This window comes from Vidua macroura, chromosome 22 (genome assembly GCF_024509145.1).
Source record: "Vidua macroura isolate BioBank_ID:100142 chromosome 22, ASM2450914v1, whole genome shotgun sequence".
Taxonomy (NCBI): Eukaryota; Metazoa; Chordata; class Aves; order Passeriformes; family Viduidae; genus Vidua; species Vidua macroura.
This window is the reverse complement of record NC_071592.1, coordinates 5,872,434-5,890,590: the sequence shown is the minus strand read 5'-3', so window position 1 is coordinate 5,890,590 and position 18,157 is coordinate 5,872,434. Positions and strand designations below refer to the sequence as shown.

The following is an 18,157-nucleotide window of genomic DNA, read 5'->3' as shown; positions in this document are numbered from 1 at the left end:
TAGTCACTGGAGTTCTTTGGAGCAAGGCACCCCTCCCTGCTTGAGGAAAGCACAGTCTAACTCCCAGGGGTAAATCCACAGGAAAGAAACACATGAAGCTTTCTGAGGATAGCAGGGTTTTTTGGACCTGTCCATCTACCTATTACCCTATTTGGGCTGGCGTCTGGGGACAGGTGGACAAGATGGATACACACCATACACTCCCACCCAAACCCCTCTGCTCACAGCATCCCACAGGTGCCCAGTCTGAAGTAAAATCCAGCACACTCAAAGGGGTTTATTCAATTACTGTTTTAATGAACTTGAACAGAAAACACGGTTTCCATAGCAAAGGATCATCAGCCCCACCTTGTACAAAAACAGAGTTTAAAAACATGAAAGGAACACAACCTTAAAAAAAAGCCCAAGAATGGGTACTTATTTAAAAAAAATTATACAAAAACACCTCTGCCTCCTCACACTTTTCCTGCCTCCTGGAACTTCTTAAACAGGGGTTCATCAGCCCGCAGGGGGAAGGTCAGAGCCCGTTTCTGGTAGTACATGGAGTCCATGGCCAGGTTGTCGATGACGTCAGCCAGGAGATGGGCTCTCTCCACGGAGCTGCCCGGCGCGTCGTAGCCCAGGGCAGTGAAATGCACGTGCAGGTGGTGGTAGGAGGGCTGGTAGTGCAGGTAGATCCGCAGCTGGGAGCCGGGCACGCCAAAGCGCTTCACTATGGCTTCCTGCAGAGGGGAAACAGAGAGCTCAGCAATGGCAAAACCTTGGAATGGAAGGGAAAGAGCATCCCTGGACGGCAGGAAAGGTGTAGAGAAAGGTAAAAGGGAGTTCAGCTTCCTCACAGCAAGGGAAAGGGGGACTTTTGGAAGGACAGAACTCTTCTCCATCCTCCATTTCAGCCTCTGCGGGGACAGAGTGAGGCCTCCAGCTGCCCCACTTTTATCTCTCCATGATGGGATGTGCTATCCACCCGTATCATTTTCCCTTTCACCCTTATCACTCCAACTCATTGGAAAAGTAACAGGGATCCGTTACCAGCCAGTGTAATTAAAGCTATGAACAGCAATGGCAAACTCCGGCACGCCGGCTCTGCTCGCTGCAATCCCCTGACTAATCTCTTAATTAATCTCCCACCTTCCCTAGTGCAATTACTTTCCAAATTCTAACACAGAGAAGGAAAGAGAAGCTACTGCACACATCCATCTCCCAAACACACCCTGTGGAAAAACACATCAACCAGTGAGAACAGGCAAGGGATTGGGACAGGGTTGTTAATATGAAAAGCTCAATGCTAACGGGAAGTACAGAGCATTCCTACAGCACCTGGACATGGCATGATCTGGGGAAGGTGCTGATGGAGAGCAGGAGCCAGGCTGTCCGGGCAGAGAGGGAAACACAGCCCTGTTTCATGACTCATTATCTCCTGAGGAGCAGTCCCCAGGCAGATGCTGTGCCAGAAAAGCCAGGGAGTGCCTTTGCAGAGGCAGCTGAGCTCTCCCTAGCCAGGACAGCAGTGTGGGACCAGCCTCACACTCACCTTGCCTTCCTGCAGGACATTCCTCAGCAGCGGGAGGTGCTCGGCCGTGAGGTCCCTCAGAGACTTGATCTCCCGGCGGTGCACGAGGGCGATCAGGTACAGGTCATCCAGCTGCAGAGACACAGGGTGGGGATGGAGGGGACAGAAAGAGCACATGGAGACAGCACTGCTTTGGACCTGACTCACCATTCACAGCTTCCCAGGCTGTTATACAGGGATCCTGGTGCCATACAGGGATACTTGTGCTGCACAGGGATACTTGTGTTACAGAGGGATATTTGTGCCTAACAGGGATTCTTGTGTCATACAGGGATATTTGTGTTACACAGAGATATTTGTGCTACACAGAAATACCTGTGTTACACAGGGATACTTGTGCCACATAGGGATTCTTGTGTCATACAGGGATATTTGTGTTACACGGGGATTTTTGTGTTACAAAGGGATTCTTGTGTCATACTGGGATACTTGTCCTCAACACTCATATGGGGCTGAATCTCACAGTATGGGATGACCTCACCCATAATCCCATTGCACCTCAAAGCAGTATTTCTGGTGAAACTGGGTTTTGTCCAGAAATGACCAGAAGAGAACAGCCTCATCCCAGCCCATAAACAGTGGGATCACAAATACTTTCTCCACTTTACAGGCAGATGGAGTGACCAGCCCTCTCACACTGTGAGCATTGTCCTGCCCTTCCCACCTTCACATCTTCCTGAGCACCTCAAAAACGCTTTGTCTGGATGACTGGAGGCTGGACACCAGGTGCTGGCAGCCATCCAGATATCTGGAGTCACTAAGCCCTTGCCAGCACCCCCCATGCACACCCCACAGATTTCTCAGTGACAGTTGAGCTGCAGCCCGCTCAGATGAACCTCTACAATGAACCACTGTTGAGGCCTATGAGCCTACTGGGGGAAAAGCAACAGCAATGCCCTGGAGAGATGCACCTTAGGCTCTGGGCATTCCTCAGAGCTCAGGGTGAGGAAAGAAGCTTCCACCATGGTATTCTGCAGCACTATGTTAATTTGTACCAGTTCTGTCTTCCCCATTGGCCTCCCTTTAACCCTCATGTGTTCATGTTCTAGTAAGTTCTCCCTTCTCCGTTACCCCACTGGTTTATGTAACTCTGCCCATCCACCCTAGCATTCCCTAATAGTGCCTTCCCTGTGCAGCACCCCTGTGCCCTCAAGACCATTAATGCAGATGCTCTCCTCTGCCCCCTCTTTTCCCGTATTTATACCCTGGACTCTCCGTTGTCTTTGGCCCCTGGACCCCTTCAGCATGTTGGAGCTCCATGCCTGGACCCTCCCGTGCCTTCCCAGCCGAGCTGCTCTGTGTGTGTGTGTGCTGTGCTCTCGTAGCTCCTGCCCACTGCTCTCAGGGAAGGTTGTGTCCACCACCACTGCAGACTGCAACAAACCACAGTGGCTAAAGTGAAACTGAAAACTCCCCCAGTGATAAGCTCACTACTTTTCCACTGTGCAAACAGCTAGACACTTTTGAATCCCATCAGCTCTATAAATAACAATTTTCAAGACCTAACTGGTCACTGCACAAACCCAGGGCAGTTAGAATATGTCCCTTGAGCGGCTCTCAGACAAACTTTTGGCATCCCCTGAAGCACTCAGCACATTCAATGTTTAACACGACACAAAGTTGTGGATCATTACACTTTAAAAAAAATAAAAATCCCAGTCTCCTCCAGCTCAGTTAGTGGCTTTATAATATAAACACTGGAAAGTAAAGGGTTTGGATATTTGAGATCCAGCAGATCTCTTCCAGGCTGTGAGAAACCCAATGCAGCTTTTGGAAATAGATGCTCATCTCAGAGGATGCTCTCAGGATCCTTCACAAAGCTCTTGAAGCACAGAGCTGTTCCTGTACCCAGCCAGCACAGCCATGCTCAGGGCTCCATTTGATTCCCCTGCACAGCTCCAGAAAAAGACGGTGTATCAGCTTGTGCTCTTTGGCTCCAGGCTGGCTGGTGAGAGGAAAAGCAAACAGCTCTTCTCCTCAGAACAACATCTGCATGTTGCTGTTTAAAACAAATAAGCCTGTTGTTAAAAAGGCCGGCAATGATGTCATGCCAGGCATCACTTCAGGCAACGCCTCAGGGCTCCTTGCAGATTTGAAACCAACTCAAAAGTTGTGAAAGAAAAAAAAAAAAAAAAAAAAAAAAAAGAAAAAAAAAATTAAAAAACAGCCCAAGAAACCAATTCAAACCATTATGAAGGTTGGGCAGCAGCACCTAGAAGGCTGAGGACAGCAGATTTCACAGTGCTAAAGGGAATTTTCCCCCTCATCCAGTAGTCTGAAATAACTGCAGGTGAATTAATAGGATCTGTGGGCCAGGGACTAAAGGAGAGAGGCCACACTGCTGAAAGGACTTCTGAGGGATGGCTCGGAGAATCCTGCTGAGAGCTGCATCTCACCTCCCTGATTTCATTCAGCAGCCTTGCCTGTCAGGTGGGATGTGGCAGAAGGAACTGTGTTCCCTGGCCACCCCGAGGCTGTCAGGATCAGCTCTGGCTCAGTGCCACCCACAGCCAAGAAGAAATTCCTTGGCTCAAAGGCAACCTGGATGCTGTCTTGCCTGCCTGGGAAGGAGATAGCAGTGCAAAGGGCCTGGATAGCTCCAGGGATGACTGGGGTGCAGACAGCAGCCCAGCAATTGTGGAGAAGTCCAGAAGATCCTGTTCAGCACTCCAAGAGGCAACGGGAACACAGGGAAACCTCCCCTAAGGACAAATCCTACCACTGAGGCACTCCCTGACCATGCCAGCTGGGAGATGTGGATGCAGCAGGTTTCTGGAGAAACCCAAAGCACAGATTTTAGCCCATCTATGATTTTAGCCCAATCCTGATGTGAGTTGCAAAGCTTGGTTGCAGCACACAAGGATATCCACCAAGGCTTTGCTCACAGCCAGGAAAGGGACATGCTGCATGTTTTAGGATCCCTAAATATTGCTCCACTGGTAGGGCAGTGAACAGGGCACATCCTACAAGCTGGACATGTATCCCCTGTGCTGCAAAATCTCATCAGGAAGAAGGGTGTGCCTCTGGTGACCAAGTGGAAATTCAAGCTTAGTTACCCCATCACCACTTGACAGGGGATTTTTGGAGTAACCGATGTGCAAGGAATTCACAGGGAGCAGACACTGCCCTGCAGGGACTCCCCGAGACAACTCAGCTCTGCACCACAAACAGCTGCTCCCTGCACAGACACACAGGATGGAGCTGCCCACCAGCAGGCTTGTGTTCCCATTTTTTGAGTTTTAATTTCCATTTCTAAGTCTTAATCATACAGCAACTCTCACCACATGCCCCCTGCAGAGGCATATGAGGATGAGAAACACAATGTGAACTTTTTTTGATGCCACCAACTTCAAGGGAGGGGTGTATGTATGGAGTTTCAGGTGAAATTTAAAGCATGAAAGGGAGCCAGAACTCAAGGAATAATTCTCAATTTAGAATTACAGCCTGGTCTTAAAAATCACTTTCACCAAGTGGCCACTCCCACACGGGGTAAAGCAGCTGCTCATCAGCCAAGAACCGTCCATTTAACACTGGAGGAGAGTTAATTGCAGCAACCAAAGGACAACACAGCTGTCTGTTTGCACCTCAAGTCAAGGTTTGAAAAAAAAAAAACAAAAAAACAAAAAAACCCCAAAAACCAAAAACACGAAAAAACCAGACAAGTTCAGCAGAACAAATACAGAGGATTTTGGTTCAAACACATCCTGACAACATTTGGGCTGATATGGACAAGTGAAAGTGAACCTAATAAATACATCTCAGCAGCAGAGAGAACAGCCTGGGTCTGCAGCATCCCTAATGAGCTTGTGCTAAAAGGCCCTGGCAATGCCATAACTAACAACAGTGTGCACAGAAACCTACTCAGACTCTCTCAGGGTGCTCTTAGAAGTCTGAAAGTGGACATTTCCTCTGGATTACCTTCAGACAGGCAGCATTAGAGGAGCAAACCAACCTGGTTTTGATTCCACTTTAAATCTGGAACCAGAACAAAGCCATTGGAAGGATCTGGGTTTTCATGGACGATTCGATCAGCCTCAGCTTTCTTCTCCAGGATATTATACACCCACTGAAAGACAAATATGTGAGATTTATAAATCAGCAGAGAATTAAAAAAACAACACCTCAAGTGCATTTAGCCCTAGCTCATAGATTACTGCACATTCTCTGCAACTAGAATATTTAAAAAACCTGCCAATTTTATTTTAGAGGACCAAATAATTTATAATTAATTAGCCATAAAACACTTCATCAACCAATAAACTCCAGAATATTATGAGCGCTTCAGTAAAAATAATGGAACCCAGCTCTCGTGGGGCTCAGCACACACTTCTTGCAGCACCATGGGGCTGTTTACATCTTTTTTACCCCCCAAGCTGCAGCAAAATCTTTACAATCAGGTCTGGGAAGGGAACTTGGCTGATTTTGTTCCCTATTCAAAGAGGAAGGAGCAGAGTTGGATGTGGCTCTGGCTGCTGGCAGCTCTCTGCAAGGATACGAAAGGCCTGTGGTTTTTTTGGGCAATGCATGTCTCTTGGCTTTCTGGCTGATTAGAAAACAGCTCACCACTCTTCTTCTTCCATACTTAAGGTTCCAGCCTCCAGCCTGCCTGTAATCCCTGCTCTGGTTATCCCCCCGCACTCCTCCTGCAAGGCAAAGCACCATTCAGAGAAGAGTTATGGAAATGGAAGACACCAGGGATAAGTGACAGAGTAAGACCAGAGAAAAGCATCTTTGCTCTCCCTGGCTCCCAGCCTCAGCTCCAGCATCCTTCTTTACACTTCCAAAATGCATGTTATGCTCTAGCTTAAGCCTAGCTTAAGTACTGGACAGGCAAGAGAGTCCTCAGCCAGGTTCCTGGAAGGTGGTAACACAAGGCAGCACGAAATTGCTAAAGCTTGAAGTTGAAAATGTTTGGAAACATCCTTTTCCTCACCGAATATAGGTCTGAAATATTCTCGCTGCTTCAGGTGGGTAGGGAAGGTGCAGCCAGTTTCAGAAATACACCGAATGAGCTGGGCTGACAGTGCTGTGCACACCAGACACTTTGGGGGAAATCCATCAAGAGTTTCATTAATGTAATAAACATTTAGGATTGCTGCAAACTGACCTGAATACATCTGGAGGGAAAAAACTACTTCTCGTCCCTTGATCTGGGATTTTTGGTATAAATTGCTATCCTTTCTCCTTAGCATCATCTTAGAGATTAGATTCTTCAAGTGGTTCTCAAAAACACAGCACAAGCTCACTCTGTTCCATAACCCGTGAGGAAAGTTCAGAGGGAAGCTCAGCAGAAAACAGACATTTGCCTTTTGTTGAGCTTTTTAAGCCTGCTCTGATCACAAGTGCCAAGCTATTAGTGCCCTAAATAAGTTCACTGATCAGATGAATTAAATTTTAAATACAAGGCTGCCTCGTGATGGGCAGGTCCTTGGCTGACTGCTCCTGCTGCTCCCAGCACAAGCCTAGCAAGCAGAACACATGTCCAGGGACTGGCACCACAATAAAACCATTATCCTGAAAGCCCCCACACTTTGTATCTTCCAGCAGGAAACACAGACGCCTCTGTAGTCCCCTGGTATTTCTGTCACCCCTCACATTTCCCCTTCCACTTGGCAAAACCAGTTAGATAAAGACAAGGAACAGCATTATTAAATCCCAGAGGTCAAGGACTGACCATGCTTTCTCAGCAGATGCTCCTGATGGTCACCAGGAACATGTTTCTATGCACTGAAATCAGCTCACAAGAGGCAGAGTGAGAGCTCAAGCAATTCCTGAAGGCAGCTGCTACACCAGGAAACATAAGAGATTTGGGAGCAAAAGCACAGAGAAAATATTCCATGAAGGCTGGCCTGGAAGAAACCCACACTTGCGTTTCTCCAGCTAATAAACACTGCAGTTTAAGGCAGCAGGAAAGATGGGGGAAGGCAGAGGGGAGAATCTAAGGCTCATGGCTAGTTTTGGGGAGTTATTTTTAATGGAGAGCCTCAGCAGCCCCAGGATTTAGTTTATTCCCCCTTCTGCAAAGGCTGGCATGCATTGATCCCTACAGATTTGTATTTGTTTGGTCTCTAAAGGAGAAATACAGGGACATGAACACTCAAAAAGGATAAAGCCAAGCTGGGGTTGCCTGGGGCAGGTAGCACACTAAAAGTAACAGTTTCATCACATGGAATATAGAAACATATTCCATTTATGTTGGAGCTGAATGGCAGGAGGAGTGAGTTGTGATGCAGGAATCCAAGCACAATCTGTGCCTTTCCATTCCTACAACAACCCAGAGACTCCTAAGAAGCCCAGTGACCAACGCCCAGGAAGCCAACTTTGGAAAGGAGAAAAAGACTCAGAGTTTCTCCAGAAACCTTGGGAAAGGCAACTTGAAGTCCAGCTCCAAGGCAAACATTTTTCTGCAAAGATGGAAAAGGATGTCCCAGCCAACCAAATAAGAGGGGACAGCACTATGGAGCTGACAGTGCAACCAACAGGGAGATGAGGCAGAACACTCCCAGCTCTCCAGCCTGGGCTTCAGAGAAGCCTTCTGACAGCAGCATTTTGACAGAGAAGACCAAAGACACCTGTGTCTGCAGGAGAGGGCGTGGTACCCATACCTGGATGCTGAAGCTCTGGGATTGGATGAAGGGCAGGGTTATGTTCTTGTAATCCTCCCAGGTTTCACGGATGAGGTGCACTTCCTGACGGAGATATTTCTGGATGTGTTTCTCCGTGGCAGGGTACACCACTGTGGCTTTGATCTCTAGGAACAAACACAATGACTGAGTTACCAACCACATTGCTTCCTTCAGTCCCCAACAAATCTCTTTTCCCTTCCAAAAAATACCACACTAAGACATTTTGAAGAGAGGGTGAAGGAGAATGGACATGGAAAGCAAACAAGTGCTTTAACCTCCTGCACAGCTTCTGCTTTTCTGGAGGAAGAAAAAGCCAAGGGCGCAGCCAGGGCCTGTCTTTCCAGTTCAGGTGGAGGACTCTGCTGTCTGAGTTTTTCCACACTCACTCTTTCACGCCTATTAGCAACATCGGGGCAGAGATGGGGCTCCCAGGGCAGTGTTTATGTGCAGTCAACAACCAGGACAGAAACACCACCCTGGGGACAGAGACACATCTTCTTCATACTTAAATTCAAAGCTCACAGGACGCACCCAGCAACTTCATCCAGCCACAAACCCAGATGAACTCCAAGGAGTAGCTTCTTCCCAGAGCTCAGTCAGAGAGCTTGGCCTCGAGCCCCAAGTACAGGAGGCAAAGAAGTCAAAGGCACAGGGACAGATTCAAAACAAGCAACGTGAGCTGATAAGTCAACACAGCTCAGGATGAGCCAAGGGAAGAGGGCTGAGTGACCCTCTGCCCACAAAAAGCATTTCAGTATTTACCCTGGCAAAAAGAAAACATTTTCTGTTTGTCTCAAGATTGAACTTTGCTGCGGTAATTTCTGTGGCATTGAACAGGATGCAAGTGCTCACCTTGTCAACCTGGCAGCTGTGATGTTGGTAGCAGTACATCCTACCCACAGGGCCAAAACACACAGAAAATATCCGTCTTTGGCCAAGATTGGATGTGTGATACAGAGCCTGCCACAGCTCCAAGGTGCTCCAAGGGCACAGGAGTGTCTCTGCCTTCCCAGCTGACTCAGAGCTGCTATAAACTTCAGTGCATGAAGGAGAAAAGCCCCCTGAGTCTGGGCAAACCCCAGGCAGAGTGACTGAGGCGAGTGACCAGGGCACTGTGAACACTGCAGTCTGTGCCCAGGGTCTGCCACAGAAATCCATGGGCTGCACACACAGCAGGGAAGCAAAGTTGTGCTTAAGTACATATACAGGCTAGCTAGACACTGAATATAAACACTTACTTGTTCCCAGAGCCAGGATTTAGAGTGGTTTGAGTATTTTTTAGTTTTCTGCTTTCTGTTTTTTTAAGGTCAGCACTGCACAATCTGAGAGACTCTGCCTTTTCATTCCATGCCAAACCCAGCTTAATGAAATCCACAGGAAAATGCTGGTAACATGAAATATGAAAATGCAAACCACAAGGGCAGTCTGGTTTGATTCCCACCATACACATGTTCAAACAAGGTTGTTTTCCAGGACTCAATTAGCACTTCTAGCAGGATGATGTAATACTAAAGGAAAAAAGACAAGGCTGTAGCTCTCCTCACTTAAAAAGATCAGCAAAGCACTGGGGAGAAAACAAAAAAGGCAAAAGATAAAATACCACAGTCAGCCTCAGGCTGAAACTTTCACAATTTGATTTCATACCCCAAAAATAGAGCAAGAACTACAGCAGAAGCCCCTCAGTGCTGGGTGGTGATAACCACAGTGCGTGGGGTACAGGGGACCCATAATGGCTTCCCTGGCACCTCCCCAACTTGGGGGTGGCTGCTCATGGTGCGGAGAGAGCCCAGGGTGCTTTAAATGAGAGATCATAGAACTCCTTAATGTGCAGCTGCAGCTGAGCAGATGTTTGGAAGAGAAGGCAGAGGAAAGGCTGCGGTTCACTTATGATTATTTCCCTTCTAAAGGTCTCATCAACCCCAAAATGCCCCAGCAATGCTAATTAGCATCAATCACTGCAGCCAGAGAGGCTGTTTGATACCTGCTCAGAGCCTGACAGTCCTTAGGAGCTGCACACAGGATGCCAAGTCACAGCCGAGCCTGGGCTTGGCTGCAGGAAACCTCCACAGCGAGACCAGGCTTGCCCCGAGATCTTTCCAGTGCTGGCACACAGCCACACTCCGGTTTCCAAGTCTGCTCCTGGCAGGCTCCATGTGCACCGGAGCAGCACGTAGACCGTGGGGCACCCAAAACCTGCCCTGGCCTGGAAATGGGGGTAGGGAACTGCTGGACACGTGATGTGGGTTTCTAAGCTGGCTGAAGCATCAGGGATTGTCTCTGCTCACATCTGAGTCACATCAGCCAGCCTGTTCCTGAACGCCGGCCCGGGGCCACCACAGAGCATCTGTGGTTTATTCTGGAAGACAGGACTGACCATCAGCTAACTGGAGGTTATAAAAAGCCAGGAGGTTTAATTGAAGGAACCTGGATGAGCAGGAGGCAGAGAACAATTGCCCAGGCTGGTCACTCTACAACAGGCAATTTGAGAGGAATCCCCACAGTGCTCAGCAACTGCCCAAGAGAAAAGGAGGTTCAGACTGACCAGGCACACAATTCTCCCCTCTCCTGCTAAAAATAAGTGAGGAAGATAACCCAAGACAAAAGGGAAATCAGAACACCATTTGGGGAACTTAAGGGTAAAAAGGCTGGATGCAGCTGCTGTCAGGAGGAGAGGACAAAATATGAACAGAGAGAGCTCATGCAGGTAGGAAAGGGCACACCAAGCTCACTAACAATGCCTCATCCCCTTCTGTGCCACACTGTTCCCAGGCTCTGCCAAAATCCCCCTCCAGCTCAGCACATCAGTGAAGAGAGGCCTCGCACTCTCTTCTCCCACCCCACTGCAGCATTAACACCTACTGCCAGTCTGTTTTAGACAGATGTAACCCTGCCAGGGAGCCACGAGAAGCACACAGGGCAGACACAACCTATTTCTCCTTTTGGGCAGGGGTGCTTTTTCCTCTCTTCACTAACAGGAAGCAGAGCTTTCCTTTATAAGCCCCCTAATCAACCTCACCATCAGGTGCAGGAAGGTGCCAAGGCAGGGGAACAACAGGCAGGTCGACATTTGAGCTCTTGCAGATTTTTTTTCCCTCTTCCTTGCTGCACCCAGCTCTGAGCTGTCTTCTCACCATCAGATGGGAAGACAGCGCCTTGGATGCAGCCCTAAGTAAATATGTAACACATAACTTCCCCCTCTGCATGAACAGTTTCTATTTGGTTTTATGATCACAACTGCAGAGGAGTCACACAGAACACCGGATTCCAACCCAGCCCCAGCCAGGTGTGCCCATGGTTTGTCCCAAACAGCTGAGGCACTCTTTAGTGAATGAATTAAAGCTGCAAAGGATAAAGCCTGCAAGAGCTCACCATTTCCAAGGCCAGCACATGCCAGGGCAAGCCAAGCATGCTGCCAGGGACTCAGCTAAGGCTGCCTGGCCCCTGGGGCTCAAGGCAGGAGGACTTGAGGAGCTCAGTGGACTTTAGCTGCAACAGGCACTGCAAAGAGGAAAGTTGCAGTTTACCACCCCTGCAAAACACAGAGCAAAGCACAATGACAACTCCCACCATCGTCCAAACCACCCCACATGCTCCCACAGCTTCAGTCTCGAGCTTTTTAAGTGTAAATGCAAGAAATTCCCTTGGCTGGGCAAATCCCAGAGGCAGCCAAAGCATGGAGACGCAGGGAGAAGAACCAGCCTTCCCACTGCAGCTCCTGCAAGTTTCTCCAGCTCCTCACTGCCTGAAACCAGATGTGGATTACTTCCTGCATGACTGAAAACTTTCCTTCCACACTCTCCCATTTTTCCCACAATTTCTCCACCTCATGTTGGAGCAATGGAGCCAGAGCTTCTCCTATTGTGCTTGTTTTATTATGTTTTTATCTTAAGATAAAAAGATAAGAAGCTTCGGCCTGCAGCCAGGGAGCAAAGACTCCTTAGAGGACTGGTAAGAGCCCTTAAATCACACCAGCACAGCTTGGGAGAAAGACACTCCCACAGCAGCCAGGCACAAAGAGGCTGCTTTTTGCCACAAAAATCAAGCTGTCCTTGGCAAATGGGTGTGAGGAATTAGATGTTATCAGGCAATATGCATATTGAACCATCTGGCTTTTACAATCCAACCTTTGGTACTCAGAAAATGTTTCCCTTTCTCTGAAATCAGCCCTTGCTCTCCCTGCAGGGGAGAGCCAAGGCTGGGGGTTCCTCTTACATCTAGGCTTAAGCTACCCCTTAAATCAAGGCAACATCCAGAAAGTGGCCTTAAAATAAGATGCACATGCCTGCCTTTGGTAGCAGCACAGTCACATCAGCTCTGATACACTACTCCCCACAAATTCACAAAGTCCCCTCTCCTCACTCCATGGGTTTCGGTTGCCCTTCAAACTCTGACCAGTACTGGCTTGTCTGCAAATGTTATTTCCCATTTTAGCCTTGACACATGCAGTAAAATCAATGAGATGAGCTAGACTCATCTGGTGCTACCTTCACACGAGTGTGCTCCCAGACCTAAAAATCTCATAAGAGTGAAATTCATCTTCCCCAAGTGAAATGTCTCTTCTGAGGTCAGAGAGAGTCATTTGCTGAAGTAAAATGCTTTGGCCTCCCTTTCCCTGTGTCACCATACAAACAAGTCATCATTTCATGGGGCCTGTGCTGGTTTGCGTGGGCACCTGACTCTCTTCACAGAATCACCAGGTTGGAAGAAGCCCTCAAGATCATCAAGTCCAACCCATGCCCTGACACCTCAACCAAACCCTGGCACCCACCGAGTGCCACATCCAGGCTTGTTTTAAACACATCCAGAGATAGTGACTCCACCACCTCCCCGGGCAGGCCATTCCAGAACTCTTTCTGTAAAAAACTTTTTCCTAATATCAACCTAAATTTCCCTTGGTGCAGCTTAAGGCTCTGTCCTCTTGTTCTGTCAGTGCTGCCTGGAGAAAGAGCCCAACCCCACCTGGCCACAGCCACCTTTCAGGAGCTGTAGGGAGTGATAAGGTCACCTCTGAGTCTCCTTTTCTCCAGGCTGAGCACCCCCAGCACCCTCAGTTGTTCCTCACAAGACTTGTATTCCAAGCCCCTCACCAGCCTCATTGCCTCCTCTGGACATGCTCAAGCATCAAAACGTCCTTCCCAAACTGAGGGGCCAGAACTGGACACAGCACTCAAGGTGCAGCCTCACCACTGCCAAGTATAGGGGAAGAATGACCTCCCTGCTCCTGCTGGCCAACACAGAGGTGGGGAAAGAGTGAAGGAAGTCTCTACTTCCAGCTGAATGAAGAGCCCCAGATACCTGGGAGCACAGCGGCAGCACTGAAAACAAGCTCTAGAGGCAGCTCCTCATGGCATCAGCACGAGTCACCCACAGTCACCACTTCCTCTGTCTCAAGGTCTATCTTACCTCAGAAGCAAGAGGCTGAGTGTGGCAGGGTTCAGCTGCCCAGAATGCTGTGAAATCCCCCAGGTAAATTCCTTCATCACACAACACAGGACTGTTCCAAGAAACTGCTTAATGCCAAAGACTGGCCTTTTCTACAAAATATTTTACTGTATCTTGTACCCAAGTGTAAACTTCCAAGTACCAGGAGATAAAACCCTGTAACTCTAACCCCACAACTAAGGAGCCAACAGACCCCGTGCAAGGGCTCCCTGGGTCTCCACATTATCACTGGACATCCCAGGTCAGTCAAACCCTGACTGCAGCTTTACAGGCAATTCTTCCTGTTTAGGTTTTTAACCCGCATTCCTCATGGAAACTACGTCTTTGGGCTGTGACTCAGCTCCAAAGGGTAATTTCCTTCCCCTCCTGACACACAGGGCTGTTTCCCCAGTGCCAGCCCAGCTACCCACCAGCAGCTCATGCAATGTGCCCACCAAACAGCTACTTGCTGCTAATGGCTTCAAAAGAAGAAGCCTCCTTGCTCTGCAATCCGACTCGGGGAGCCTGAACAGCAGCTCCAGGGTCTACAGCCCCCTCCTGATCTGCTTGGGGCTGCTCAGCACCCAGAGCGAGTTGAGGAGTGCCAAGGAGAGCGGTGGGAAGCAAAGACGCACCACTGGCTAATATTTCTGCAAAAAACTTACCTTTCAAAGACAAATTTAAAAGTCATTAAAAAGATAAAGCTGAAGAAAGCCAGAGGCTTCTTCCCCACTCAAACATGCAGGAGGGGTTTTGCACCTGGCATAAGCCTTAAACAAAATAAGGAATTCTGTTATCAGAGCAATGTGGAGTTACACAGTGCTGCAGCCAAGTGCTGTGAGGAAGGCAAAGGCTGGCAGGGCTGAGCTGGAGGCAGCCCAGGAGATTTCAGTCTTGCAATGCCACCTCGTGGGAATCACTGCAACTCCTGCTGGGCTGGAATACAGCAGGCACCCAAGCAGGAGCTTTCCCAGCTAAAAAAAGAGAAGCTTTAAAGCCTTCCTACAACACCCGTGGTGTTATGGTGTTTTCCTCAGACTGAAACTCACTGTAACAACAAAACCTTTGAGTCCTTCACAGGAGAAAAGAAGTTTTGCACTATTCAAGCTGACAAATCCAGACAGTGCTCCCTCCTACACCGTGGGAACAGAGCTAAAACAAGGGCATTTTGGAAAGGCACATCAAACATCCTGGAAGTTTAACTTGGCCCTGCAACAACATCTTAGTTGAGGCACTCAGATTAATTTTGACTATTAAACCTGTTTGGCTGTTATTGTGTTTGTGAAAGCATTGACATGGAATTTATCACTGCATTTCTGGAATTTGAATATGAACCAGCATTGACATAAAATTCATTGTGGAAGGTGATTCAGCTCTGCTCAGGTGAGACCCCACCTGTAGAGCTGCCTCCAGCTCTGGCGTCCTCAGCACAGGAAGAACACAGAGCCACTGGAGCAAGTCCAGAGGAGGCCATGGAGATGCTCTGATTTGAACAGCTCTGCTCTGGAGACAGGCTGGGAGAGCTGGAGGTGTTCAGCCTGGAGAGGAAAAGGCTCTGGAGAGAGTTTAGAGCCCCTCCTACCAGTGCCTAAAGGGGTTCCAAGAGAGCTGGAGAGAGACTGGGGACAAGGGATGGAGGGACAGGACACAGGGAATGGCTTCCACTGCCAGAGGGCAGGGATGGATGGGATATTGGGAAGGGAGGCCCTGGCACAGGGTGCCCAGAGCAGCTGTGGCTGCCCTGGATCCCTGGCAGTGCCCAAGGCCAGGCTGGACGGGCTTGGAGCAGCCTGGGACAGTGGAAGGTGTCCCTGCCATGGCAGAGGGTTGAAACAAGACAAACTTTAAAGACCCTTCCAACCCAAAACAGTCTAGAATTCTGTGATAAACTGAAGTGCCCAAAGACCAGCCCAGCTTTCCAGTGGCAGCTGGAAAGCACCATCACTGCAGGACACCTTCCCACTGGGACCAGAGTGCCATCACAGGGTGAGAGCCTTCCACTGCAGCTCCCCAACCTGCCCATCAGTCCTTGTCAAATTTGGTTTTCAACAGTTTTATAACACACAGATTTGTGAAATCCTCAGGAGGGTGAGGCTCATCTGCCTCACCCTGCCTCAAGGGCTAGTAACTTGAGGTTACTAGTACTTAAATCCTCCCCCAGACACAAGCTGCCTGTCCTTACCAGGTGACAAAAAAGACACCACCATGGGATGAGAAGCAGCTGCATGTGCCCTGCAGACTGTTTCAAGAGAAACATTCTGGAAGGAAATAACTCTCTCTCACCCAAGTAAGAGCATTGACAATCACCCACAGAGAGCCCTCACACCCCTGAGCCTTTCTGCACCTTCATGTACAAGGTCATCAAGCAATGGCCATTCAGTGCCTCATCAGCTGAGCCACATGTCCACAGCATGGGAAAACAGGGATGAAACAGGGCAGCATTCAAAGCCTCGGGATGAGACATTGCCTTCAGCGTGGCAACAAAGCACTGACCTCCCCACCTGGGCCAGCCGTGCTGCTGTCACCAACCAGGGTGACACATCCAGGTCCAGCAGTGGCACCTGCCCATCTCACTGCATCCTCCCCTCTGGAATGGGCAGGAACCATATCCTGGCATCTCACTGCCCAACCAGGATCCCTGAGCAGGGCTGAGGGCACTCACCACTCAGCTCCGGGGGAGGGCTCAGGTAGAAGGTGCAGTAAATGTCATTGTGCATCTGCAGCTCTGCGTTCATGGGCTTCTTCAGCAGGTCTGGGATCTTCTCCTCCTGGAAAGGAGTCTTTTCCAGGATGACTACAGCATCTGTGCCCTCTCCAGAGAGGCCAATCCTCTGGAATATGAATGGATAAAGTCATCAGCAAACATAGATCCAGCACTGGGTGGACAGTCTGAGGTCAGGGATCATGGCAGACACCCGGCAGCCCCCCAGCCCTCGTGCCCAAACCCCCTGCAGGCCAGACACCCATCCAAAAATAAACAGCACATGTGCCCAGAAGCACAGCAGGAATTTGCTCCCCACCAGGGAACAGTGGTGGTTTTTGGGGGAGCAGGGGATGTGGGCAATGACTCAGCCCGTATGCACCTCCCCGGATGCACCCAGGTTTCCTGCTGACCCACAGCAAAAATTCCATCTCTGACACTTCCCAGGAAGAGGGCAAAGGCAGGCGTGGGGATTTGCATCATAGTCATAGAGCAAGTTCTGGGGCAGGGGGCACTTACTGCTGCCCTCCTCCAAGGAACCACAGCCCCTGATCCAGAGGCCTCAGCGTGCTGGTTTTGGGAGGTGCTGGGTGTGGGACATCCCCCAGCATCATTCCTGTCTGTACCACACCCAGGTGAGGCCTCACCACACCACCTGGGGCTACCAACCCTGTCAACTTGAGAAGGAAGATGTGTGCTAATGCCTTTACAAACAATTTGATGGGTGCTAATGTCTTTGAAATGGGTATTAATGTCTCTATTGACTTTGGGCAGTTTGGTTCCTGAAAGAGACAAGGGTCTACACAAGCCTGAACTTCTGAACTTGGAGGGGAAGATGACAGGTTCAAGGGGGGATATGGGGTAGGCGGTTTGGGAAGGCTGTACCTCGCTGGTACCTCAGCCAGTGGGGAAAGGACAGGCAACATACAGCCAGGAGCTAGGATAAAAGGGAGGCTGCGCCCTCCGAAACCTCGAGAGAGAAAACCCTGCGGGTGTGCCCCAGTGGACTCTCTCCCTGCACTGGAATAAAGTTGAAAGCCTCTTCTATCTCCTTTTAAACATAAACCTCTGGCGTTTGTGGCTTTTCCTGACACGCTCACAGGGCAGAGCAGATCTGTGCCCAGTTCAGTTACTGCAGCCACCCACCGACTCGAGACCATAGAAGCAGCCTGGAACCTCCCCGTCCTCATCTCCTGCTTGGAGGCACATCTTCAGGAGACAGATGCCGAGGCAGCTGCATGGTTCCCTCGCCACACACAAGCCCAAGAATGACTGCAAATTTTCCTGTAATGGCTGTAGTATTTACAGTCCCAGAATCAGCACGCTACTTGCAATCCATTGACACTTTACCTATCAAGCACGAACAACGTGCTGGAATCCAAAAGCACCAAATCATACCAACAAGAAAGAGGATTGCAATAAGGCCTCCAGCCGCCTCCTCGGCCGCCAGCTCCGCCTGGCTCGGGCAGGGCCAGGCTGGAAAAGCGGGCCGGGCCCAGGCTGGGCCGGGATGACCGGGGGTGCCCGGGGGCGGGGCCGTGCCCTCAGCGGGGAAAATGGCGGCGGCCGCGACCCCACTGCCCGGTACCTCCGCGTGCAGGAACACGATCTTGTCCCGCGCCGACTCCCGCAGGACGCGCCGCACCCGCAGGTCCGAGAGCGTGAAAGCGGCGGCGGCGCCGCCTTGAGTGGCGTCCCCGCCATTTTTCTCCTCCTCCTCCTCCCGCTTCCTCTTCGGCTGCGGGCCCTCCGCCATGGCTCACGCCCGCCCCCGCACTGCGCACGCGCGGCGCCTCAGGGCGCGCTGGCGCACCGCGCCCCCTGGCGGCTCGGAGG

General features: G+C 50.0%; 1 protein-coding gene across 1 annotated transcript; it reads right to left on the bottom strand.

Annotated features, from left to right (window-relative positions):
- Positions 1-276: 276 nt before the first annotated feature.
- DCPS (decapping enzyme, scavenger) lies at positions 277-18,123 on the bottom strand. The gene is made up of 6 exons (XM_053996965.1): positions 17,910-18,123; positions 16,283-16,451; positions 8,179-8,324; positions 5,526-5,639; positions 1,535-1,645; positions 277-722 (listed from the first exon to the last, which is right to left on the bottom strand). The coding sequence occupies exons 1-6, from the start codon at positions 18,075-18,077 to the stop codon at positions 456-458; spliced, it is 975 nt and encodes a 324-aa protein (XP_053852940.1). The 5' UTR covers positions 18,078-18,123; the 3' UTR covers positions 277-455.
- Positions 18,124-18,157: the final 34 nt, after the last annotated feature.

Bases quoted from the DNA above. Each gene is read 5' to 3' on its own strand.
- DCPS (XM_053996965.1), bottom strand. From the start codon at position 18,077: ATGGCGGAGGGCCCGCAGCCGAAGAGGAAGCGGGAGGAGGAGGAGGAG. The intron at 16,452-17,909 runs GTACCGGGCAGT...TTCATATTCCAG, and splicing joins TCGTGTTCCTGCACGCGGAG to AGGATTGGCCTCTCTGGAGA. The intron at 1,646-5,525 runs GTTGGTTTGCTC...GTGTCTCTGCAG, and splicing joins TAAAGTGGAATCAAAACCAG to CTGGATGACCTGTACCTGAT.